Source organism: Aphanomyces invadans, assembly GCF_000520115.1.
Source record: "Aphanomyces invadans strain NJM9701 unplaced genomic scaffold supercont1.3, whole genome shotgun sequence".
NCBI classification, from domain to species: Eukaryota; Oomycota; class Saprolegniomycetes; order Saprolegniales; family Verrucalvaceae; genus Aphanomyces; species Aphanomyces invadans.
In genome coordinates this window covers 758,623-781,141 of record NW_008580148.1, presented here as the reverse complement: position 1 = coordinate 781,141, position 22,519 = coordinate 758,623, and the positions used below count along the sequence as shown (strand labels likewise).

The following is a 22,519-nucleotide window of genomic DNA, read 5'->3' as shown; positions in this document are numbered from 1 at the left end:
GGAGCCAATGAGATGGCGCGGATGCGGTGGCCCAGCCATACAAACACCAAGTGAATGGGCGATCACATATTCCACCCTTTCCACGCAAGTCACACAACATCAATCGAGTTGGACGAAGGGCGGGCGCGGCAACAATGCAGAAAGATTCCAGCGTGAATGAATGGCGAGGGTGGATCCAGAAGCAGGGAAGCGTCGTCCCGTCGTGGAAGAAGCGGTTCTTGGTGCTCTCGGGACAGAACATCTCGTACTATGACAAAGACGTGTCAAACCCGCGCGCCAAGGAAAAAGGATCGTTTGTCCTTGCCGGCGTCCAACCCAACAAATCGCATGACAATTGCATGATCTTGATGAGCAACGAAGGCAAAGCCATGAACATTACGACGAAAACCGTGGGAGAATTCGTCATGTGCAAAAACGCGATGGAGAACGCCGTCGCGACGTACCGAAGTCGCCTGTCTGCGCCAGCGGCAGCTGCCGCGGGCGAATATCGATCAAGCAGTACGCGATCTGAGCAATCCAGTGTGGGTGGAGCGTCGCCAAGTACGTACGAATACCGCGGCTCCAACGACAATCTGCGATCACCACCCCAGCAATACCCGCAGCAACCCCAGCCGCAAAGGCAAAATCCGTACACGCTGCGGTCCCAAACATCGTCCACGAGAGACACGTACCAACAACAATACCGCCAACAGCAGCAGCAGCAAGTGATGCAGAACCGACCAACGTACGTCGGGTGGCTTGAAAAGGAAGGAGAAATGGTCAAGTCGTGGAAAACGCGGTATTTTGTCTTAAGAGACCTGGATGTGGCGTACTTCGACAAGATCGACGGCAACCAAAAAGGCGGCGGGCGGGTGTCGGACGTGACCGTGACGGAACAGGGTCTCCAATTCCATCTCGACAGCGGCCGCATCGTGAACGTCCGCGCGTCCTCCTCTGCCGACCTCCAGGGATGGTACGACGCTGTCTGCCAGGTCATGGGTCGTCCCACCGTCGACATTACACTCCACCGTCGACAGTTGTCGGAAGCTCATGCGCATCCGCAATATGGCGGTGCTGGCATGCCGTTGCGCCACACGCCCCCGACGAGTTCTCAAGACAAACCACTCTCGGCGTTCTTGGACAAGTACGTGTCGACTGCGGCCGTCGCCAACAAAGTTGCAGATACGTACCATGCTTCCGTCGGCATGGCGAAAGAAGCGACGGCCGTCGCGTCTCAGAAAGTCGCAACTGCGTACGAGAACCGTGGGCAATTCCTCGATGCTGCCAAACAAGTCGTGTCGGCTATCCCTTTGAAGACAGTGGGCGAAGCTATCATGGAATCCGTCGACATGGACACGGGGGAGCTGCACTCAAACGATGAAGACGACGGCCATGCAGACGACGACGGACACCTCGACGATGGCTGCAGTGACTCGGACTACAACCACGAGGGTGTGTACCGTCCGTCCGAAGACTGCCGGGAATCTGAAGACTTTGTTCATGAAAATGATGATGTTCAGGACGACTACGTTCACGCTGAGCACGACGACAAAGACCATGACGATTTTGACCACACAACCGACGAGGACGGCGTGCTCGAGTCGATGACTCCCGATATCGTCGCAGATTTTGCGTCGCGCTTCTCCATGGGAGACCTTCCGTCCCCACCCCCCGTTGCACCGCAGAGAGAAAAAGCGAGCAATGGACTGTGGCTCCAAAAGGGCGGAGCCGCTTACGTGGCAGACCCGAACGCGGAACGGACCGTGTTGACAACAAGGCATCCGATTGCAACCGACGTCGTGCCACCACCTCGACCCCAGCAGCCGATCGTTCGGAACACATCGAGCGACGACCTCAAGGCCCAGCTATGGGTGATATCGCCCAAGGCGACGCCCGTTGTTCAGCCCCCAGTTGTTACTGCCCCTACGAAACCGCTTGGTGTCGCGCTGCCTGGCATGACTGGCGATGCGACTATCAGTCGTGCCAGCAAGGACGATAGCACCAACCGGCGTGCGTTTTCTCCTAACCAAAACACCACTGTCAAGGCTGCTGCTGCTCCTGTGGCCCTGGCGGCGGCCCCTGCTACCGACTCGGGGCTCTGGATTCAAAAGGGCGGGGCAACTTACGTACCTGATGAAAGCGCCGTGCCGACTGTCCTCCCCACACGAACCATGATCGCCACAGACATTCCCCCTCCAGCTAGCAAGGGTTCAATTGTCCGCACGTCGTCTAGCGATGATCTCAAGGCCAAACTGTGGGTGGCTCCGCCAACCATACCTGTCGCATCTTCCCTGGTGCAGGCCCCACCTGCCGTCATAGCGAAGAATGCGTCCACTCCTGATGCAAAAGCAGACTCTGCTGTACGGGGAATGGGGTCGTCCCCTGCTCGGCCGCAGCAATCCACGCCGGCTCCACGAGGGTTTGGCTCGTCAGCAGTCCCTACAATTGTGACGCCCCTGCCGCCTGTGCCGGAAGTCGAAGTTGTCATCTCCACGCCAGCAGTTGCCTCACCGCGTCAAGTCGTCGAGGACGTCGTCAAACCACCTGTGGCACCGGTGTTCGAAGTGAAGCCAGAAGTAGACGATGGCGTGACTCGGGTTGTGTCCGACCGTGTGCCCCCCTCGGCCAAGTCGAAAAAACCTGCCGACATGAAAAAGCAGTCGCCGGCACCCAAGGGGTGTTGTACCATTATGTAAGTTGCATAGCTTTGTATGTATACATTATTGCCAAACGAATGCAAGCCATCGGCTCTGGCCTGTACAATGGACATCGAGGCTGCTGAGTGCTGACGAGGATATCGTCTTCGTCAGCACGCCATGCATTGAATCAACTTTTCATGTCAATGAGTCCACACAGCAGTTTCGCCACCAATCGCTTATCCCACACAAGCTCGTCCGTGCTACTGCTGCCGCCATTACATCCTCACTCCACCGTCGTTCCAGCGAATCCTTCATCACCACACGTTCGTCAGAGCTATTGCTACCCCCATCACATCCTTCCTCTCTCCACCAACTTCCTTCCATCGCATCCTTCATACCTACAAACTCGTCAGAGCTAATGCGACCGTCATCTTCCAACACCAACGTCCTTCCAGTCCGCCGTCCATCCGCCGAAATCGAGTTCCATGTCGACGAAATTCCACCAGCCTCACTTTGTCGAGTATTCGGAATTCCGGATACAGGTCACTCATTCACAGCGAACAGTTTTTGAAATCCTCGAGATGCTTGGCCGACTCGCCGCAACTCGCGCGCTCAAGGGCCTGCACCGTCAGCTACGCCCGGAATACGGCGCTTCGGCGTCGTTGTCCACGAAGGTGCACCAATACGACAAGGAACGCACCAAGTTCAAGCAGCCTCCGTTTGAGGAAGTTCTGTACGGTCAGGACGTCAACACCCGTACCGTCACGTTCAACCGACCCAAGGTCCTGAACGCGCTTAACTTGCCCATGGTGCGAAACCTGACGCCGATGATCCAACAATTTGAAAAGAACCCGACCGTGAACACGATCGTGTTGGAAGGCGCGGGTGAAAAGGCGTTCTGCGCAGGCGGCGACATCCGGTTCTTGTACGACAATGGCAAGGACCCTGAAACCCGCCACTTGGCCCTGGATTTTTTCCGCGAAGAATACCGTCTCAACTACATCTTGGCGACGATGAAGACTCCTGTGGTCTCAATCATCAACGGGATCACCATGGGCGGCGGCGTCGGTTTGTCCCTCCACGGCAAGTTCGTCGTTGCCACGGAGAAGACGTCGTTGGCGATGCCCGAGACGGCCATCGGATTCTTCCCCGATGTTGGCGCGTCGTACATTTTGCCGCGATTGGGTCGAAAGCTTGCCGACCTAGACAAGTACGAACCTGTCGTGTCGGCGGCGCAAGCGTTGGCTGGCCAAGGGGTATGTATACGCTTGCGCGAACTGCCGCCCACCGTATGCAAAGGTCCGACTTCTCTTGACCGCATGATGTAGTTGGGCACATTCTTGGCGTTGACTGGAGAGCGTATCAAGGGCGCCGAACTGCTCGCGCTCGCGCTCGCCACCCATTACGTTGACGCGAAGGACGTCGAGTTGCTCAAGGACCAGCTTCGTGAATTCAACTTCCCGGAAGACATGGCAGAGGACACCCGCGATGACATGGTCGCCGAAACGATCACGATGATCGAATCGACCACGGACCCCGTCGACGAAGGTAAACGACATCTCCGGTGCTTGCTCTGTCAGCCAGAAATAATGCGCGGACGCTCAAAGCGGTAACGTTGTAGAGTTCTTGACGACCGTGGAGGCAATTTTCGGCGCCAAGAACGCCGACGACTCGGTTCAAGGCATTTTTGACCGCTTGACCGCGCACGAGAGCGAGTGGGCGACCAATTTGCTCCACAAGTTGCAATCGGTGTCGCCGTTGAGTTTGAACGTGACGTTGCGCCAGATGCGTGAAGGCGCCAACAAGACGATCGACGAGTGCTTCCAAATGGAGTACCGTCTTGCGACGCGGTTCATGGAGTCCCAGGACTTTTTCGAAGGGGTCCGCGCGGTCATCGTGGACAAGGTGCGTGCGACTTGCTCTGTGACAATGGAAAACACTTATTCCTCGGGGTCAGGACAACAAGCCCAAGTGGCAGCATGCGCACGTATCGGACGTGACGGCGGCCGAAGTCGATTCGTTCTTTGCCCCGTTGCCGGAAGGCGAAGAGTTGATCCTGTACAAGGCGCCGACCATGCCCACCTATGCTTAAGACACGACTTGGATGATACCACACAATACAGCTCTAGACCGCAATATCCCGATATGATTCCACTTTAACTTGGTCACGATGAACAGCTATCGACCACATTGGACGTTCAACGTAGGGAGTTTCGGGGTGGTCATCATGGTCCCGGCTGCTGTAGTGCTTGGAGCACTGCATGAAGCTTCTCGAGAACTTGGTCGCAGTCGGGCTCCAGCACGTGGATGCCATCCGTGGACGCAATGATGAGCTCGTCCACACCATCGCCGTTCATGTCCTGGCACACGATCGCGTAGACCGGGCCGAAAAAGAAGAAATCCCACTTGTCCTTGGCGACTACACGCCATGACGCCGCCGAGGCATCGGCTCCACCTACGGCCACAACGAGCGGTCGGCCACTTGTCAAATCTAGTGCTGTGTTGCGCGGGATCGAGGCGACTCGACGCTTCCAATCGACGCATACCTCCATCATGGAGAGGATAGCGTGTACCTGGAGATGGATTGGTTGCGTTCCTCGAGTCTGGCTTGGACTCATACGCAATCAAGGCGTTGCTGAATGTGCCGAGAAGGAGTTCGGGGATGCCGTCCTACACTCGCAAGTTTGAACAAGGCATCGCTTCCATGACGCACCATGTCGATGTCAGCCGAGAGACAGCACAAAATGCTGTCGTAGTAGTCGGATTCGGGCAACACGTGCGGGCGGCACGCCGAGTCGAACGGATCGTGGTACACGGCCGCGAACCCGATGCTGCTGCTCACAAGGACGTCGCAGTGCATGGCACATCTACCACCACCACAAACGACCGTTGGCACAGATGACGTTGGCCCAACGCATGGCACCTGTCGCGGGTGTCGACGTGCGCGTGAACGTTAAACACGTGCAGCGACGAAATGGGACCGTCCAATTCGAATTGCTTTGTGCAAGCCACCGACTCAAACCCGTCGAGGGCGGCCTTGCCCCCCATGACTTTGATGACCCTACTCCCATCACGAAATGCCGTGACAGGCGCCGACGCAAACGATCGAGTACCCGTTCGCACACCCCAAAGCCAAGACACGAGTTGGCGATTCCTTGTCGCTGGTCGTGGTGGTCGTATGGTACGCTGTGACTCCGAGCGGACACTCGACCAAGTGTGGAAAGAACCGTGCGAAGTCGTCGGGAGGGAGCTGCTCTGCCTGCAACGATCCACCTTGTCACGCCATCATGCGAACAATACAGCGATGGCAAGTTTACCTCCAGGGGAGTCTGGTTGTCAGGGGACGTACTGCTGTCGTGCACATACCCACACGCGATGACGGACTCAAAGCGAAAGAGGAGCACGCCGTAGAAGATTTTCTCGTTGTGGCGCGCTGTGACGACGACGGGCTTGAGAGGCACGGAGCTCTGTTCGAATCGTTGCCGTCGTCCGCTGACTTGTTCGCCGTGCGTCCCCGACCCAACTGGTTGCAGCGTTAGCCAGCATCGACCGTCACGAGGTTCCTGGTACAGCAACAACAAGACGGATCGAGAAGACGGTAGCTGGAGTACGTCGCATGAAAGCAAGGACGCCTCATGCGGCATGTTTGCATTCGCCATCGCGCGATCGAGTGGTGTCGGCGTCGAATCCTTCCTCAAACCAACGGCCGAGAAATGAAATTGATTGTCGTCGCGTCGATACTGCAGTTCACACACCGTCCAAGGCGTGGTCACGAGAATTCTACAGATGCGTGACCAACGCGTACGAGAAGCGCCAGAAGCAATGCGTCGGACCTGTCTGGCGCGATTGGTGTCATGGCAAAGGCCGCAACGTCCTTGTCGCGACTGATCATCGCCGTCACGTTTGTCGCTTCTTCCTCATCCACGTCTTCCATGTCGTAGTATGAAGGCTGCCGCGAATACTCACGCTCCATGCCGACTTCTGCATCATGCAGTGGTGCGGGGTACCGGAAGAGCCATGTTTGGCCATATCCCATGGTCGAGAAGGTTCAATTTTATTTGACACATGGCGAATATCAGCGTTTTTGTATGTATTTTTTTATTTTCGAGCGCGTTGTGGCTGGTGTCGCCATGAGCGACGAGATATGGACGTTCGTCGGCCGGAAGGGCAAGTCGGCGAGGAAGCCTGTCGTCAAACACCAGGCACCGTCAAATGACGCACCTCCGTTCGCGTACAAGCACAAAGCGAGCGCGCCGTCTGTCCCCGATAAGGATGCATCGGCCATCCTTCTCGGCAAGGTGAGGCGGCACGTCGACGTCATGCGCCGTAGTCCGTTCCTCGGCCATCTCTTCGATGCACTCGACGGTCACATTGCATCAAGGAAAGTTGAAGACACCCCACTGGTGATACAGCTTGTTTGCTATGGCCTGGGAAGCTTCACAAGTAGCAACGCAGCATACCAGCTAGCTTGCGCGGTACATATCCGCGAATGGTTGGCAGGACATGCCGCGATTCATCTCCAGCATGCATGTCTATTCGACCCCATCATGACACAGGTACAACCAAGCCCTTCTGTACCATCCTCGAACTCCTTTGTGATTCCTCCAGGACGATGCAGTTGTCGCGAGCGCAATGGACTTTGACGTCCTGACTACAAACGAGCAAGGTCACCGGCGAGCGACCAAGTCGTTGCAAACGCTGTTCTTCATGCCGCATTGTGGCAAACAGCTCTACCAGAATGTTCTCCTGGCCAACTGGGAGTCGCTGCAGTACGTCTTCATCTTGGGCAACAGTTTTTCCGCGTACGACGATCGCGTCGTGGCGGCGGCCGATCGCCACAAGTCCATCTTCAGTGCGCTTGTTCCCTACGTGGACGAAGTGGCAGTGGGAAAGATCGCCAAGTCGTGGGACGAGTACGTCCAGTACGACGCCGCGTTCAACGACATGAGGTATGGCCGTCCACGCGATGCACCACTCATCAAGACATGGCACAGTTTGCATGCATTTCCCGCGACGAAGGTCGAAGCCGCGATCCGCGACGGCGTGCTTGCCAGGCCAACGGGCTCGTTTGATGTCGGGACAGACGAAGATTTGATGTAATTAAGACTCACAAGGAGCCTTGCGTGTACACGAGGTCAACCGCGTCTGGGAGAGTAGTTCGCTTCAAGTAGGTGCCGGTGATGTAGGAGCATGTGGGGATCACCTTGAAACCTGATAGCGACAGAGAGAGGTCATCCTCGTGGACTGGACAGCAGATCGTAGTGTGATTACCTTGCTCGCGGGCGTAGATGAATGCAGCGTCGCATAGTTTCTGAGCAAGTCCTTGTCCTCGGCCCGCTGGATGCACTACCGTGTGCTGGAGGTCCAACACAGTCACGTTCCTACACGCCGTCAAAGGCGACTGTCCTTCAAATGAGGTTGCATGCATTCGTACTCCGAGGGGTATTGCGTGTCGTAATCCAGGAAGCCGATCTCTTGGTCCTCGGCGGCGGCCGCATAGATGGCAAAGCGCTTCTTCGCCGCGTCGTGCACCACGGCGGACATGGTGCAGCGAAATCGAACTCTGATGAACGAGCCCGTCGAATCGGGGGCGAAATTACGGTGACATATTGTAGCAAGTTATTTTGAACGGTGAAACTGCCAATCAACCACCACAAAAATACAGCCAGTTGGGTAGCAGTTTCGACGACATGCTGGCGCCAGAGCACTTGGCGCGGTCCGCGAGCTGGCATGCCAAGGGTACGCTGCGGTGGTGCATGACAGGCTAGCGGCGTGGTCTTGATCGTTTGTCGTGTTTAGACATCGTCCGCATCTCGCTGGAGAGCAAAGGCGTCATTGGGTTCATCGAAGTGCCCGACATGAAACGCCGTAGCCTCGAGAGTGTGCGGCCGCTGATCCTGCAAACCGTGGACGACACACCGCCGGACTTTCAATTTGTTCTGGACAGCGGCGAGCCTCTTAGCCGCCGACAAGAAGCCACCCATCTAATTGCCGACCATTACCCATGTCTCAAGATACGAGCAGTCACAAAGCGCATAACGAAATCCAGTATGTTCCCAAAAACCGGGACCATCTTCTCACTCAACCATGGTATCCGCAGGCAAATTCACCGTTTACAACGCCAACGGAGACACGTTTGAAACGTGGGTGCCGACGGAGTACACTTTTGGTCAGCTCCGGAAAGACGCCGCGCGGTACTGGAGCATTCCTGACCTGGAATCGCAGCTTGTGGACAACGACGAGTGTCTGTGGCCCGAAGAAGCCAATATATTGACGTTCTTGGATGCGCACGAGTTGCGGCTCAAGAAGATGGTTTTGACCTGTAAGCAACAGCCGAGGCCATCGTCCCCTCCGCCGTCCACCTCCCCTCTGCCAAGCCAGCCATCGCGACATCACACGTTCATCCATACCAACTACGAACAACGACTCTGGTACATCTTTACGTACTACTGCGTCCACGGCGATGCGCTGGACCTCCTGACGATGACCGCGTACCAGTTCCACCGGTTTCTAAAGGACTGTGGGTTGTTCAACTCGAGGCAGTTCACGCCAGCCATGGGCGACATCATTTACGCCTTTGAAGGCAAAGGCAAATTGTCGAAACAACAAGGGTCCCCGCCGTCTGCACATTCTATCGCCGCGCCTCCCTGGTCCAACAAAGGAATTGGTGGCTACAAGACGTCCAACGCATCCAAATCCACGACCCCATCTAGGCTTGGATCGGGCAAACTCGACTACGACGGCTTCCTCAATGCCCTGCTCACGATCGCATCGCGAGTGCAACCGCACGCTACCGACCCCGACGATGCCTTTACGCACCTCTTGGTCAAGTACGTCTTGCCCAATGCCGCGACGTGGGCCCAGCACGCGTGGCTCGACCACACGGACGCATTGCAGCAGCCCGATGTCCACCGGTTCGTGTCCAAGTTTTCGCCTCCTCTGTTCGAGATGTTTATGTTCTACACGAACCAGCCAGTGACGGATGCGACCAAAGACAGCGGTCACTGGATGACGTTTAGCGACTGCATGCGCTTCATGCAGGACTTTCGCTTTACGGAGCTGCTGCTCACGACGCAAGAATGCCCAGAGCTCTTCCTCGCAGCGTGCAGTAGTACCATGCGTCCGCCGTTTTCCGACAACGACCCGACGGACGAGTCCCTCTTTCGGCGTGAAACCATGTCGTTTCCAGCGTTTTTGGACATGCTGGGTCGCGCCGGCCTTATGGCTTTGACTAGACACCGCCGCGGCCTTGAGCCACTGAAGTGTGTCAAAGCCGTATTCCACCACATGACCCGAAGCCTGCGTGGGTCGCGGGCGCTCGAGATCATGCACAATCACGGTCCCGTCGCCATTTACGCATCCCGCTTCTATGCCGGGTCCGTTGCATTCAACAACAAATTTCTCGACATGTGGCGCATCGAGGGGTCGCCGGACTATGTGACTGGGGCATTGCCAACGGCCGCGCCCCCATTGACCCGTGGGCGCGCGAGTCTCCATCACATCGTGCACTACTCCCCACCGCACTCGCCGACTCGACGGTCGAGTGCGACGGAGGTTGCAGCAGTCCGGCCTTTCGACATGACGTTGTCGCCGCCACTCTCGAAGAACTTGAATGCACAGCATGAAATGGGCAACCCTACAGCGGACAGCCATACGACGGCTGTCGAACGCGCGATCGAGTCGAATCGACGGGGGAGCGCCAACGGAGACGGTGGAGCCGCCGACGACGCCGTCGTGGGGGTGCTTCTAAAAGGCGCCGTCTTTCGAAAGTACGGGACGTGGAGTGCCCCTCACCGTCGGTTTGTGTGGCTCAGCGACGATCGAAAGCAGTTGCACTGGCGGCCCCTCAACAAACCAGACCAACGGAACGACGGCCTAACCCTAGCGTCTGTGGACGGGCTGCTCTCCGGCCACGTCGACTCGACGCGGTATGCCTTCATGAAATACCTCACGGAAGGTAAGCCCCACCGACATGCTGCCATACCCAACTTTTCTCGCCTAGAGAAATACGTGCAGCGGTGCTTTTCGATCGTAGCCAAAGACGGCCGCCTGGACCTCGAGGCCGACTCGGAGGCGACGCGGGATGCGTGGATCGACGCGCTGCGAACGCTCGTGCCTCGTGGCACGACTGTGCAGTAGCTACCCGTACTTTCGACATGCCGTTGTGTAATCATCGACGTGATGCAACAATTCCCATATTGGACACTTAATCGGTCTTGACAAAGCCATCGACGGTCGAAAAGTCGTTGAAAAACGCCTTGAACAACTCGACCGAGGTCTCAATGTCGGTGACACCGCACATTTCGCGAATGCTATGCATGCTGAGCTGGGCGACCCCGACGTCGATCGTGCGGATGCCAGTGTGGGTCGACAGGATCGGGCTACACAATTACGACAACGTCAGCGACGCAGTGATTCGACAGAGTGGAGTTGTACCCGATGGTCGAGCCGCAGCCGCAGTCCTGGCGAGTTACAAACGATTGCACGTTCAAGTTGTGTCGGCGGCCGATTTCCTTGAGCAGGAAGGACGTTTCGGCGGTCGTGGCATATCGCTGGTTCGCGTTGTACTTGATGGCGGCGCCTTGGCCCATCTGAAGTTTGGAGTTTTGTTCGTGGCGAGCAGAGTAGTTTGGATGGACGGCGTGCGCCATGTCGGCCGAGATCAACATCGACTTGCGGACACCCTCGCCGCTAAATTGCCCTTCGCTCACGCGGTTCATGACGCTTTCCAAAAAGTTGGACCCAGCGCCCATGAGCGATTCCGAACCGACTTCTTCGTGGTCGAACATGGCAGCAATGCGAACATTTGTTTCGGTCTCCAGGGTCGGCAACGACTCGAGCAACGCTCGCGTTGCCATCCATGTGCACGCCAAGTTGTCCAAGCGGGCAGCAAACACGAATTCTTCCAAGATACCGCCGATCGTGCCGCCTAAGTCAGACAACGAATGCTATGAGCTCAAGTTTATGTGGCCAAGAGCCCTGAGCTCAAGTGCGATACCTTGGGTATCGAAGAGGGACAGCTCAAAGTCGCAGATTTGATCGACATCCACATTGAGTTCGCTCGCCAACACATCCAGCAACAACGGGTGGTGGGGGGCTGACTTGTCCGCAGGACTCGCACCGGTAAGTTCAGCGGCGGCGGTCGTCGCCAAGATAGGACGCAAGTGCTCTTCGGCGTTCACACTCAATCCCTTTCGGGCCTCGGCGTCTTGCAAGTGGATAGCGAGCATTGGGACGCGCAAGATGGGGCGGTTGATGAGCACGAGACGACCCGTCATGCTCGTGTCGCTTTCTCGCACAAATACGCGGCCGGCAACCCCCAAGTCGCGATCGAACCACGTCGTCCACAAACCTCCACCATACGTCTCGACACCGAGTTGGATCGTGCCTTCCTTTTCAATCTTGGAGACAGGTTTGATCTTCAAGCATGGACTGTCAGTGTGAGCACCCACAATGTGGAAACCGTTGCCCTTCTTGTATTGCCCGCCGACCGCGAACGCAACCTACAAACGCCAACGGACCTCTTCAGTCACACATGTCGTGTTGAGAAGGCAGACGCACAATGGCTGATTGGTTGCGAGTGACAAAGTACTTGCCACCTGGGACAACAGCGTTTTCCCAATTTTCGTCTTCCTTGAGGTGCGTGAAGCCCGCGGACATCAGTTCCTTGGCAGTCTCGTACACGGCATGGAACGGGGACGGGCTCTTGTCAATAAAATTGATCAAAGCTACACGCACATGCATGACGACCAGCTCCACGAAGTCACATCATGGCTCGGAACATGTGTCGCTTACCTTGCGCAGTCGCCTTGGCGGTCGCAGACACTCGGTTGGTAGCGGCGCTCATGTCGAAGAAAATTGATGAATGATTGGGGATCATCCTCCCAAATCCAGGAAATGATTTGTTTCAAACGTTCGTTCGAATCCGGTTTGAAACGTTTTAAACGGCTCGCTCCAGCATGGATACGTATTCCAAACGTTTGTGAAACACCGACCAGACACACTTACCCATATTCCGTTACGGTGCACACACGTCGATGCGCGATCCATACCTGCTTCTCCGCGCATGTCGAAGAGCTGTGTAGTGCCGCCGGCGCTACGGCATTCCCGAACGAGATTGCGCCGCGCTCGGGGTCGATAGTTCTCTCCACGACGAAATTCAAGTTGAACCTGCTCGACGTTTAGGTGTCGACTTTGTAGGCAGCACCCACATGCTCGCCAAAAAACAGGCATGTCGAGAGAACATTATGTGGATTCCACGCGAGGGTGGGGTGACGATATGCCGAAATCCAGAGCGCACACGATGCGCCGCAGGCGTCAAGCTCCGCCTTCCATCGCGCCCCCCTCCATAACGCACATATGACACCCCTTTGCATGCCAACAGCGGCTGGATTTCCAGTGCGGCGGCGCCACTCGACCCACTCCGATGACGTTTCCACTCTCTCTGGATGTGTAATGAAAAAACACAACATCGAAAGGCGCCTCGAAGCCACCCAAACTAGTTTGCCGACGCCCTGAGCAGGAGAGATGGGCGTCTTGGGGGCAACCACAGCACGTGCGCGGACAGGAGGCTGCTGTCGTGTGTCGGGTTTGAAAATATCCTTGGATTTATGAAATATCAAAATATCAACCACCTCCATCACGAAGAAAGGCAACGAACGGACGACTAAAAATAGCATGGTGCACTCCATGTTGGGCACCGAGCCAACAGCTCCGATAACTGGCTGCCATCGCGACGTGGTGCTGGCGGCGATGGGATGCTTGCAGTCAAAGGTAGGGTCTTCACAAGATCCGGGAACGACGCCGACTCGGGCCGAGAGCACGAACCCTGGCCGCGGCGGCACCATCAAGAACGTCGACTCGTGGATCACGAACGACAGCGACTACGTCGCCAAGAGCTCCGTGGACAAGAAGATTATCAACACCCTTCAAGCGCGCAAGAAGAAGATGGATGACGACGGCACGTTCTCCAAGAACACAAACTTCGAGCGCGTCGCCATGCAGTTTGGCAACGTCGAGATGGCGTTCATGTGCATCCGGGAAATCTACTCCAAGCACACCGACGTATGTGGCTACCTTGATCTGTCCGTGACGTGATCCATGATGTAGCCCGTTCGGAAAACAATGCAAATGGATAACTTTTGCGGCGCGCTGTCCGCGTTTGGCGTCACAATTGACCGCCCCGCGATTCAAGACATCTTCAACGAGTCGGACCTCATCCGGGACAACTCGCTCAATTTCAACGAGTTCGCCGTGTCCCTCGCGATCTGCTACCTCTTGAACGTCGTGCCGGGCTTAAGCGCCTGCAGCACCACGCAAGGCGATGACCATCTTGACGACGCCAATGTCGAGCTGGACGCGTCGGACGCCAAGCGCGTCGCCAAAGCATTCGACACCGTCGTGAACGCGTACCTCATGTTCGACGAAGACGCAAGCGGGATCATCAAGTGGGACGAGATGAAAGAGGTTAGTCGGATTGTGTACTTGCCGACGCACAACGGATTGTTATCATTAGATTCTCAATAAACCAGAGAATGGCAAAGCCAAATCGACGACACACAAAACCAAGTTCTTCAACGTCGAGCGCTGGAAAGAACTCGACTGGAACAAAGACGGCAGCATCAACTTTCAAGAGTTCTTCCTCGCATTCCAGAAGTGGGTCGGCGTGGACGACGACGACCAGTGACGGGGACCACCAACGAGGGGGTATTTACCAGCGAGCTATCTATTTCGTGAAATATTCAAAGTGTGTCGAGATGGCGTTGCGGCCGAGTCTGCAGACCCGACGATGGCGGCCGGTCATTCGCATGAAATACTAAAACGAAGGGAGATGGGTGGTCCATTGTTACGATCGCCGAGCTGGTGGAGTGCTCACGGTTCAGCCTGTGCGTGTTTTCGATCGATGGCGGCCTCCATGCGCTGCAGCTTCTCGGCCAACATGTTGATCTGCTTGCTGTGGTCCCCGACGGCATGGGCCATCAGAGCTTGTTGCTGCTGGAGCTGCGACTGCGTGCCGGTAGTTTTCTCTAGAAGCTGCATGAGCTTGCCCTCCATGGACGACAGCCCGTCGGCCGGCGCGGCGGCTGGTGCCGCTACTGGTACGGGAGCAGGCGCGGCGGCTGGAGCGGCTTGTATTTTCTTGGATTGCTCGACCAAGTCGTCCAAGTATTGCACGACTAGCTTGGCGACGGCATCCAGGTGCACGTGTACGTTGTGGCATTGCCGCCGTGGCGTCGAGTCGTACACTTCGACCGTTCCCAAGATGAGGCCACAGCTCACGACAAGCGGGAAGGACGCGTAAAACCCGACGTGCCATTCGTTGCGCATGTACAAGTTTTGTGTAAACCGAACGTCTTCGCCGACGTCGCAGCACACGAGGGGCTCGGCACTCATGAGCGCATGCGGAGCGAACGCCAAGTCGTGCGCGACAACCTTGGGAAAGTCCCCCGGCAGGTCGAACCCGGCCGTGCCCATCAGCACAAACCCGGGGGTCCCCATGAACCCAATCACGGCCTTTTCACACCCTGTATTGCTCACGAGGACGTCGCAGAGCTGGTCGAACCATGGATCGGGTTGGGTGCACACGAGCGTCTGATCAAGCATCTCAACACACAGCGCTTCGTTGAGGCGGCGCGGCGGCTTGGGCCAAGGATGGTCCCATTCAAAGTCGAGCGGGAACTCGGGCGACATGCTCAAGTGCGGTTGGCACTTGTTATTGCAGTCGTAGCATACGCTGTTCCAGTGTTGTGCAGTCGTCGCCACGATTGTCGACGCGAGCGGCTCCGAGTAGGTCGTCGCCGTGAGGCTGTGCCGGGGCTGGCTAAACAGGTCGGGGGCCGAGTTGTGATGGTTCATGTGGTGCTGCCGCGAAGACGACGCTTCTTGCGACTGCTTCATGCGAAGCCTGCACTTGATGCAGACACGGACATTCACTGCGCGGTTTACGTGGCCGACAGTCGTGTGCACGCCGCAGGTCGAGCACACAACGAACCCGCACAGCCGACAGTGGTGTTTCCGCTTGAGTGGGTTGAGCGGATTGAATGACTTTTCGCAGCAATGGCAGTGTTTGGCGGCGTCGGCGCTCGCCCACTTGCCTTCGTCGAGAATCTCGACAGTCATCGCGTCTTTCGATGCCTCGGAGCTGCTGTTTGAGCTCGGCGAGCGCACCGTCGTTGTCTGTAGCGCGCCCGACCCGTTCCGGAATGTCAGCGTCGACGACATGTCGGGCGCCGCGTACAAGTCCTTCCGGGGCGACGTCACGAGCGAGCTTGTATCGGCGTGGGACATGGCGACAGCAAGCGGGATCGGCAAGTAAATCCAAAACCTGCCGGGCTCGATCATGGTTTCAAATATCTGGACGCATGTGTTGACGTTCTGTTCTTGCGTAAAGCAAAAGAGCTCGTTGATCGAAAACCCCTGCGCCCACACGAGGTGGTGGATCAAATTCATCGCGACGAGCGTGTGGCAAATCGCTTCCGCGTCCGCTTGGGTCGCCGCGACCTTCCGAGACGTGAGAAACGTCACAGCGTCGTAGCCTAGGAACGACTTGGCATGGAGCGGCACCTTGGCGGCTTCTTTATTCTTTTTGATCAGGTGGTTGGTGCGAGGGATGAGGCGCACGGCCGTCGGGACGCTGGCCATCATGTCCTGGACAAGGCCTTCGTACTCGCGATAATGCGGGAACGCTTCGATGTCGTGTGCTTTGAACATTTTCAAGTTGGCCATGATGGCTCGAGCCCACGAGTCGCGGTCTTTTCGGCCCGTCGTCGTTCGAAAGTTCCACTCGATCGCTTGGAGGGCGCCACCTGTGCACACCACGTCAAACCGCCGGGCAAACATCTCCACGTCGTCGTAGTTGGTCACTTGGACGCCATGGCCAAGTTCGATCGCGCCGAGGCGGACCACCGTGTCGTTCTTCTTGTACAGCGACAACCATCGACCCTACACGAACGCATATGCGCATGACGGGCCTTCCACTCGGTCCAACGTACTTCGATTTTGGCGTACACAGTAATCCAATTCCGAAACATGCTCTCGGTCTTGCACTTGAACTCCAACACGCCATGCTTCGCCTTGAGCACCGCAGCGACCGTGTCGACGGTCGTGTTCATCGCCATGACACGAACGGCAGATATTGTCCCGATCAATGAATGCACCCTTCTTCCACGCGGCGAGGGAGCCCCCCCCCACACCAGGCGTGATTGGCCGACGTGACCAGCCAGCCCTGCCACCACCACGTGGAAAGGACGACCGCGTTGTCAACTTGCCATACAAACTTCAAGTCGACGATGGCAGAGCCCACCCACGCTCTATGCAATTTGGTCGTTCCTCTCGCCGAATTCTACGCTGGTCTGGGTGGGACGCGTGGCTCCCCCCCTCCGCCTGCATCTGAAATTTCATAGGCCCTCCCCCCTTCTCCTTACACCTTCGTACGGTGATGGGGGGAGGGGGGGAGGGCAAAACGCGAGAGGTACTTTACCAAGTACTTCGAAGTACTACTACTACATGGTGCACCCAAAAAACGTTGACACGGGATCGAAGCGATGCGAGGGGCCCGATCCCAAGACTTACACCAGTTGTGACAATCACGATTGGATTGAGAATCCGGACGGGCCGCGCGCAGTCGGCGTGACATGCCCCCATGGAGACACTGGACTCGCGGAAATTGCGTCCATCGTTGGGGGCAATCACCACCATCTTGAGGCAAGCTTTCGTTCGTACCGTGTATGAGTTGTCGCGCCGACCCAGATGCCCGCCATTCTGTTGGACTTGCCGAGCGTCCGTCAACGCTCGCGGGGAATGATACAAACAGTCCAGGGCATCTTGTACGTCTTGGTTCTGTCTTTCTCTTGTTCGGTGTGGCATTGCAAGCGAACCCTGCAGACGGACGACGACGGTGACCAGTATCCATCATAAACTGATCTTGTGGTGGTGAACCTGGGGCACGAAACCATGGTTGACTGTGGGACCAACCCATGGCGATTGTTTCGACGGCCTCGCTTACAAGGACTCCATCTCTCTTTCAAAATCGCGCTCGAAACATTCGGCAGCGTCGACTAGCACGGCCGCCAGCAGAGGGGGATGCGAAAAATGAAAATCCAAACGAACACGCGCTGTCCTCTCGGCCATGTCCCGTACGTACAGTACATTGCTTCGTCCCACACATGACGCGCCATCGCCTGCATTCGCTTGGTGTTGTGCCCCACAAACATCCCCAGCAACGCTCCATCTTTGACACACAATACTACGTCCCGTCAAACCTCTTCGTCATCCGCGCATCCCGTGTATCGCTCGCTCCACGCCGCCACCTCGACATTTTCGTTAGCGATATTTTGCCATTCAACAATGCATCGGATTGGCTAAAATACTCAGATATTCACCAATTGAGTCAAGTTCAACAGTGATTGCAAATCGGCATACGATTTGTGATCGTATTCGGCGAAGTTGACGAATTTCGGAGTGAAACCTGTGAAAATAAATATTGATAATCAAAGGAAGTAACGTGTGCGTGGTTTTTACTCGTACAAGTTTATGTCGGTGCCCCGGGGCACGATCCACTCACCCAGACCAACACTCTGTGATTCCAAATTGAAGCTGTGGCGGTGGAGCCCCACACTTGGAAATTCGTATTGGCACGCACACCGCCGCCATGGCCGCCGCCTCGAACAACCACAAGACGATGAAGCTAGTCGGGTACGAGAACTTTGTCCGGCACAACCCTATGTCGGACCGCTTCCCCATGCACAAGTTTCACCACGTTGAGTTCTACACGCAAGACGCAACGAACGTGTCCAAGCGTTTTGGGTGGGCTGCCGGCTTGAAACTTGTCGCCAAGTCGGACCAGAGCACGGGTAACCACGTGTACGCGAGCTACGTCATGCAATCGGGCGAACTACAAATCGTCATCACGGCGCCGTACTCGCGCCAGCAGCAAAAGGTGGACCATGTCGCTCCCAACCAAGGGTTTGACAATGCTTTCGCTCACGAATTTTGTGCCAAGCACGGGTTGGCTGTCCGCGCCATGGCCATCACGGTCGATGACGCCACCGTCGCGTACGAGACCTCTGTTAAGAACGGCGCCGTGGGCATCACGTCCCCCAAGACGACGACTGATGCTGCCACCGGTCAGGTACAAGTGCTGTCAGAAGTCAAGCTGTACGGCGAAGTCGTTTTGCGGTTCATTTCGGGCAATTACACTGGTCGCTTCATGCCTGGCTACGAAAACGTGGATGGACCGGATGTCAGCATCGGCATCCAACGCTTGGACCACGCCGTCGGCAACGTACCCAACCTAATGGAGGCTGTCAACGACATCTGCGGGTTCACTGGCTGGCACGAATTCGCCGAGTTCACGGCGGACGATGTTGGCACGGTGGACTCGGGCCTGAACTCGATGGTGCTCGCCAACAACAGCGAAATGATCTTGCTCCCGATGAACGAGCCCACGTTCGGCACCAAGCGCAAGTCGCAGATCCAGACGTTCTTGGAGCAAAATGAAGGGCCCGGCCTCCAGCACATGGCGCTCAAGACCAACGACATCTTCCACACGATGTCCGAGATGCGCAAGCGCACGCACTTGGGTGGGTTCGACTTTATGCCCAAGCCGTCGGCCGCGTACTACAAGAACCTGCCGACCAAGATCGGCGACGTGTTCACGGCTGCCCAGTACGAGCAGATCGAGCAGCTCGGTCTGTTGGTGGACAAGGACGACCAGGGTATTTTGCTCCAAATCTTCACCAAGCCGCTGGGCGACCGCCCCACGTGCTTTTTCGAGATCATCGAGCGCGTGGGGTGCATGGAAGAAGTGGCCGGCCGCCTCGAACAAGCTGCGGGCTGCGGTGGCTTTGGCAAGGGCAACTTCTCGGAGCTGTTCAAGTCCATTGAAGACTACGAACGCACGTTGGATGTCTAAGTTGTCTTGCCAAGTCCATTTTGAGTTACTATATCTCGTTTGAATTGTACTTCGGCAACTATGTTAAGTACAAGTTGTCCTCACGTCGATACCCCATCCTGAGCTTGACGCGCATGTAATGCCCGCAGCGTTTCGCAAGTTTTCAAGCTACACGCATGTACACAAGGCTGCAGCTCGTGAAACCTTGTCTGAAGATCTGGCCAGGTCACACCGTTGACACCAGCGAATGATGAAGTGGTCATCTGAATTTGGCGTTGACCATGCAAGTGCTAGCATTAGGGAAACGTTCACCGTTGTATGCGTTTGGTACTTGGCCAAGCTGATGTCGCCTTCCCTCCGTGACGAAGCACAGATTCGTCTGCACGTCGCTGCGGCGATGCAGAGCATGCTGCCACTCGTACTCTACACTTTATGGCGGCTAACACTCCAGTCGGCACTGCTGCACACTTGAGCATGGTTCAGAAGCAGTCCATCTTGATGACAAACAAATCGTTCGGCTGAACTCCACATGGGCCACCACGTCGGAGCCGGAGACACTTGAATGGTCGAACGGCACAAGCGTCCGAATTCGCAAACTCTTCGCATGTTGCGACAATTCATTGGATTGCAAATGTCTCTAAATCGTTTTAATTCATCGGGTTTTATAGATTAAAACCCGTCGATTTGGCACGCATCAGGCGATATGTCAGTTCGTAGGCTGCTGTCGACAATAAAAATAGCATTTGGTTTTAATCGGCAAAAATCTCATTGGATGGATTAAAACCAAATCCCCCATTATGAACTGGACAAAAAGATCGGGTTTTATCCAATCGATGGAGACACGTCCCCTGGGATGCGAACATCCCGGCCACGATTACAAATGTAGTCGAGAAAACAACACAAAAAAACACGACATCGTGGATTTCGGCGGTCGTGTTGCCACGAAGATGCCATGGCATCTTGGGCTTGTGCGGGACACTCACTTTCGCATTTGCTTGCCTGCAAAAACACCTCAATCATGGCCACGACGACAACGACAACTGCTGGTGCCCCCAAGATGAAGCTGGTCGGGTTCAAGAACTTTGTCCGGCACAACCCCAAGACGGACCGCTTCCCCATGCACAAATTCCACCACGTCGAGTTCTACTGCCAAGACGCGACGAACGTATCGAAGCGGTTCGGGTGGGCCGCCGGACTCAACCTGGTCGCCAAGTCGGACCAGAGCACGGGCAACCACGCGTATGCGAGTTACGTGATGCAGTCGGGCGAGCTCCAGCTCGTGATCACGGCGCCGTACTCGCGCCAGCAGCAAAAGGCCGAGTCGACTGCCCCGCTGCCCTACTTCGACGTGCCGTTCGCCCACGAATTCTGCGCCAAGCACGGCTTGGCCGTCCGCGCGATGGGTGTGTCTGTCGAAGACGCCAAGGCCGCGTACGAGATCTCGGTTGCCCACGGCGCTGAGGGCGTGAACCCCCCTCGCGAGATTAAAGATGCCACGACTGGCCAAGTCACAGTTGTATCGGAAGTCAAGCTGTACGGCGAAGTCGTCTTGCGCTATGTGTCTGGGAACTTCACCGGCCGCTACCTGCCCGGCTACGAAAACGTGGATGGACCGGATGTCAGCATCGGTCTCCAACGCTTGGACCACGCTGTCGGCAACTTGCCCAACTTGCTCGAAGCCATGGAGTACGTGTGCGGGTTCACGGGCTGGCACGAGTACGCCGAGTTCACGGCGGAGGACGTCGGCACGGTCGACTCGGGCCTGAACTCGATGGTGCTCGCCAACAACAGCGAAATGATCTTGCTCCCGATGAACGAGCCCACGTTCGGCACCAAGCGCAAGTCGCAGATCCAGACGTTCTTGGAGCAAAATGAAGGGCCCGGCCTCCAGCACATGGCGCTCAAGACCAACGACATCTTCCACACGATGTCCGAGATGCGCAAGCGCACGCACTTGGGTGGGTTCGACTTTATGCCCAAGCCGTCGGCCGCGTACTACAAGAACCTGCCGACCAAGATCGGCGACGTGTTCACGGCTGCCCAGTACGAGCAGATCGAGCAGCTCGGGCTGTTGGTGGACAAGGACGACCAGGGTATTTTGCTCCAAATCTTCACCAAGCCGCTGGGCGACCGCCCCACGTGCTTTTTCGAGATCATCGAGCGTGTGGGGTGCATGGAAGAAGTGGCCGGCCGCCTCGAACAAGCTGCGGGCTGCGGTGGCTTCGGCAAGGGCAACTTCTCGGAGCTGTTCAAGTCCATTGAAGAATATGAACGCACGTTGGACGTGTAGACATAGTAGAACATGAAAACTTGAAATGGAATCCCTAGATTTGTCCGTTCGGCAGTCCGCCTTGGCGACCCGGTTGAGGCCGACGGCCCACCCAAACCGCTTCGACACGTTCGTCGCGTCTTGGCAGTAAAACTCGACGTTGTGGAACTTGTGCATCGGGAACCCGTCCGACATGGGCTGGTTCAGACAAGTTCTTGAACCTGACCAGCTTCATCTTGGGGGCACCCGCAGTCGTCGTCGTCGTGGCGACGATAGACGTGTTTTTGCAGGCCAGTACATGCCAAAGGGGGCAGCGATTTGTAGTCGACGCGAAATCGTCCCGTCGTGCCACGTCGGGCATTTCCTAGGATTGTTGAGCGTCAAGCTACACCGCAGGGCATGTCCAGGATCGGCTCAATGCGTTTCAATTGCACTAATTTGGCATCCTGCACTCCGAGAGTCGTAGCAGCCGCGTTAACCTTGGCAATCCTCGAGCTTGTGTTGTTTCAATGCTTCGATACTTCGTGCTTCGACGACATGCAGTCCTCGCTTTCGTACGCCGCCCTTGATGGCCGCAGGGGGGCGGGTGGAGAATGCGGTACAACTGTAGCCAGTGTTTTCGTGCGACATAAAAATGTCTCGACATCGTCCCTGTCAACGCGAATAGGTAGATAGTATTCGCAAAGAATGCATTTTGATTGGCTAAAATATAACTATTTCAGTCACACTGCGCAATTCATA

General features: G+C 56.4%; 11 protein-coding genes across 12 annotated transcripts; 6 read left to right on the top strand and 5 right to left on the bottom strand.

Annotated features, from left to right (window-relative positions):
- Positions 1-83: 83 nt before the first annotated feature.
- H310_01920 (hypothetical protein) lies at positions 84-2,795 on the bottom strand. The gene has a single exon (XM_008865266.1). The coding sequence runs from the start codon at positions 995-997 to the stop codon at positions 248-250; it is 750 nt and encodes a 249-aa protein (XP_008863488.1). The 5' UTR covers positions 998-2,795; the 3' UTR covers positions 84-247.
- A 381-nt stretch (positions 2,796-3,176) lies between these two features.
- Positions 3,177-4,802, top strand: H310_01919 (hypothetical protein). Its single transcript, XM_008865265.1, has 4 exons — positions 3,177-3,874; positions 3,947-4,166; positions 4,240-4,523; positions 4,576-4,802. The coding sequence occupies exons 1-4, from the start codon at positions 3,200-3,202 to the stop codon at positions 4,708-4,710; spliced, it is 1,314 nt and encodes a 437-aa protein (XP_008863487.1). The 5' UTR covers positions 3,177-3,199; the 3' UTR covers positions 4,711-4,802.
- On the bottom strand, positions 4,744-6,654 carry H310_01918 (hypothetical protein; the record flags this gene model as incomplete). The annotated part of the gene is made up of 7 exons (XM_008865264.1): positions 4,744-5,073; positions 5,165-5,288; positions 5,332-5,485; positions 5,542-5,679; positions 5,732-5,877; positions 5,936-6,358; positions 6,424-6,654. 7 exons carry the CDS (start codon positions 6,652-6,654, stop codon positions 4,844-4,846), a joined length of 1,446 nt encoding a protein of 481 aa, XP_008863486.1. The 3' UTR covers positions 4,744-4,843.
- A 73-nt stretch (positions 6,655-6,727) lies between these two features.
- H310_01917 lies at positions 6,728-7,751 on the top strand. 2 transcript variants are annotated; one of them, XM_008865263.1, is made up of 3 exons: positions 6,728-7,174; positions 7,227-7,567; positions 7,613-7,751. In XM_008865263.1, the coding sequence occupies exons 1-3, from the start codon at positions 6,749-6,751 to the stop codon at positions 7,716-7,718; spliced, it is 873 nt and encodes a 290-aa protein (XP_008863485.1). In that variant the 5' UTR covers positions 6,728-6,748; the 3' UTR covers positions 7,719-7,751. The 2 variants fall into 2 exon arrangements, with proteins under 2 accessions (XP_008863485.1, XP_008863484.1); XM_008865262.1 differs by having other exon boundaries at positions 7,227-7,751.
- On the bottom strand, positions 7,691-8,165 carry H310_01916 (hypothetical protein). Its single transcript, XM_008865261.1, has 3 exons — positions 8,053-8,165; positions 7,890-7,999; positions 7,691-7,829 (listed from the first exon to the last, which is right to left on the bottom strand). The coding sequence occupies exons 1-3, from the start codon at positions 8,160-8,162 to the stop codon at positions 7,726-7,728; spliced, it is 324 nt and encodes a 107-aa protein (XP_008863483.1). The 5' UTR covers positions 8,163-8,165; the 3' UTR covers positions 7,691-7,725.
- Positions 8,166-8,308: 143 nt separating this feature from the next.
- H310_01915 (hypothetical protein) lies at positions 8,309-10,757 on the top strand (the record flags this gene model as incomplete). The annotated part of the gene is made up of 4 exons (XM_008865260.1): positions 8,309-8,357; positions 8,418-8,666; positions 8,719-10,575; positions 10,621-10,757. 4 exons carry the CDS (start codon positions 8,309-8,311, stop codon positions 10,755-10,757), a joined length of 2,292 nt encoding a protein of 763 aa, XP_008863482.1.
- Positions 10,758-10,774: 17 nt separating this feature from the next.
- On the bottom strand, positions 10,775-12,472 carry H310_01914 (hypothetical protein). Its single transcript, XM_008865259.1, has 5 exons — positions 12,414-12,472; positions 12,180-12,346; positions 11,617-12,121; positions 11,055-11,547; positions 10,775-10,999 (listed from the first exon to the last, which is right to left on the bottom strand). The coding sequence occupies exons 1-5, from the start codon at positions 12,463-12,465 to the stop codon at positions 10,825-10,827; spliced, it is 1,392 nt and encodes a 463-aa protein (XP_008863481.1). The 5' UTR covers positions 12,466-12,472; the 3' UTR covers positions 10,775-10,824.
- Positions 12,473-13,299: 827 nt separating this feature from the next.
- H310_01913 (hypothetical protein) lies at positions 13,300-14,401 on the top strand. Its single transcript, XM_008865258.1, has 3 exons — positions 13,300-13,682; positions 13,728-14,084; positions 14,134-14,401. Exons 1-3 carry the CDS (start codon positions 13,308-13,310, stop codon positions 14,302-14,304), a joined length of 903 nt encoding a protein of 300 aa, XP_008863480.1. The 5' UTR covers positions 13,300-13,307; the 3' UTR covers positions 14,305-14,401.
- H310_01912 (hypothetical protein) lies at positions 14,091-16,920 on the bottom strand. The gene is made up of 2 exons (XM_008865257.1): positions 16,610-16,920; positions 14,091-16,559 (listed from the first exon to the last, which is right to left on the bottom strand). Exons 1-2 carry the CDS (start codon positions 16,733-16,735, stop codon positions 14,490-14,492), a joined length of 2,196 nt encoding a protein of 731 aa, XP_008863479.1. The 5' UTR covers positions 16,736-16,920; the 3' UTR covers positions 14,091-14,489.
- Positions 16,921-18,236: 1,316 nt separating this feature from the next.
- H310_01911 (4-hydroxyphenylpyruvate dioxygenase) lies at positions 18,237-19,626 on the top strand. Its single transcript, XM_008865256.1, has one exon. The coding sequence runs from the start codon at positions 18,268-18,270 to the stop codon at positions 19,528-19,530; it is 1,263 nt and encodes a 420-aa protein (XP_008863478.1). The 5' UTR covers positions 18,237-18,267; the 3' UTR covers positions 19,531-19,626.
- A 775-nt stretch (positions 19,627-20,401) lies between these two features.
- On the top strand, positions 20,402-21,845 carry H310_01910 (4-hydroxyphenylpyruvate dioxygenase). The gene has a single exon (XM_008865255.1). It carries the CDS (start codon positions 20,462-20,464, stop codon positions 21,797-21,799), a length of 1,338 nt encoding a protein of 445 aa, XP_008863477.1. The 5' UTR covers positions 20,402-20,461; the 3' UTR covers positions 21,800-21,845.
- Positions 21,846-22,519: the final 674 nt, after the last annotated feature.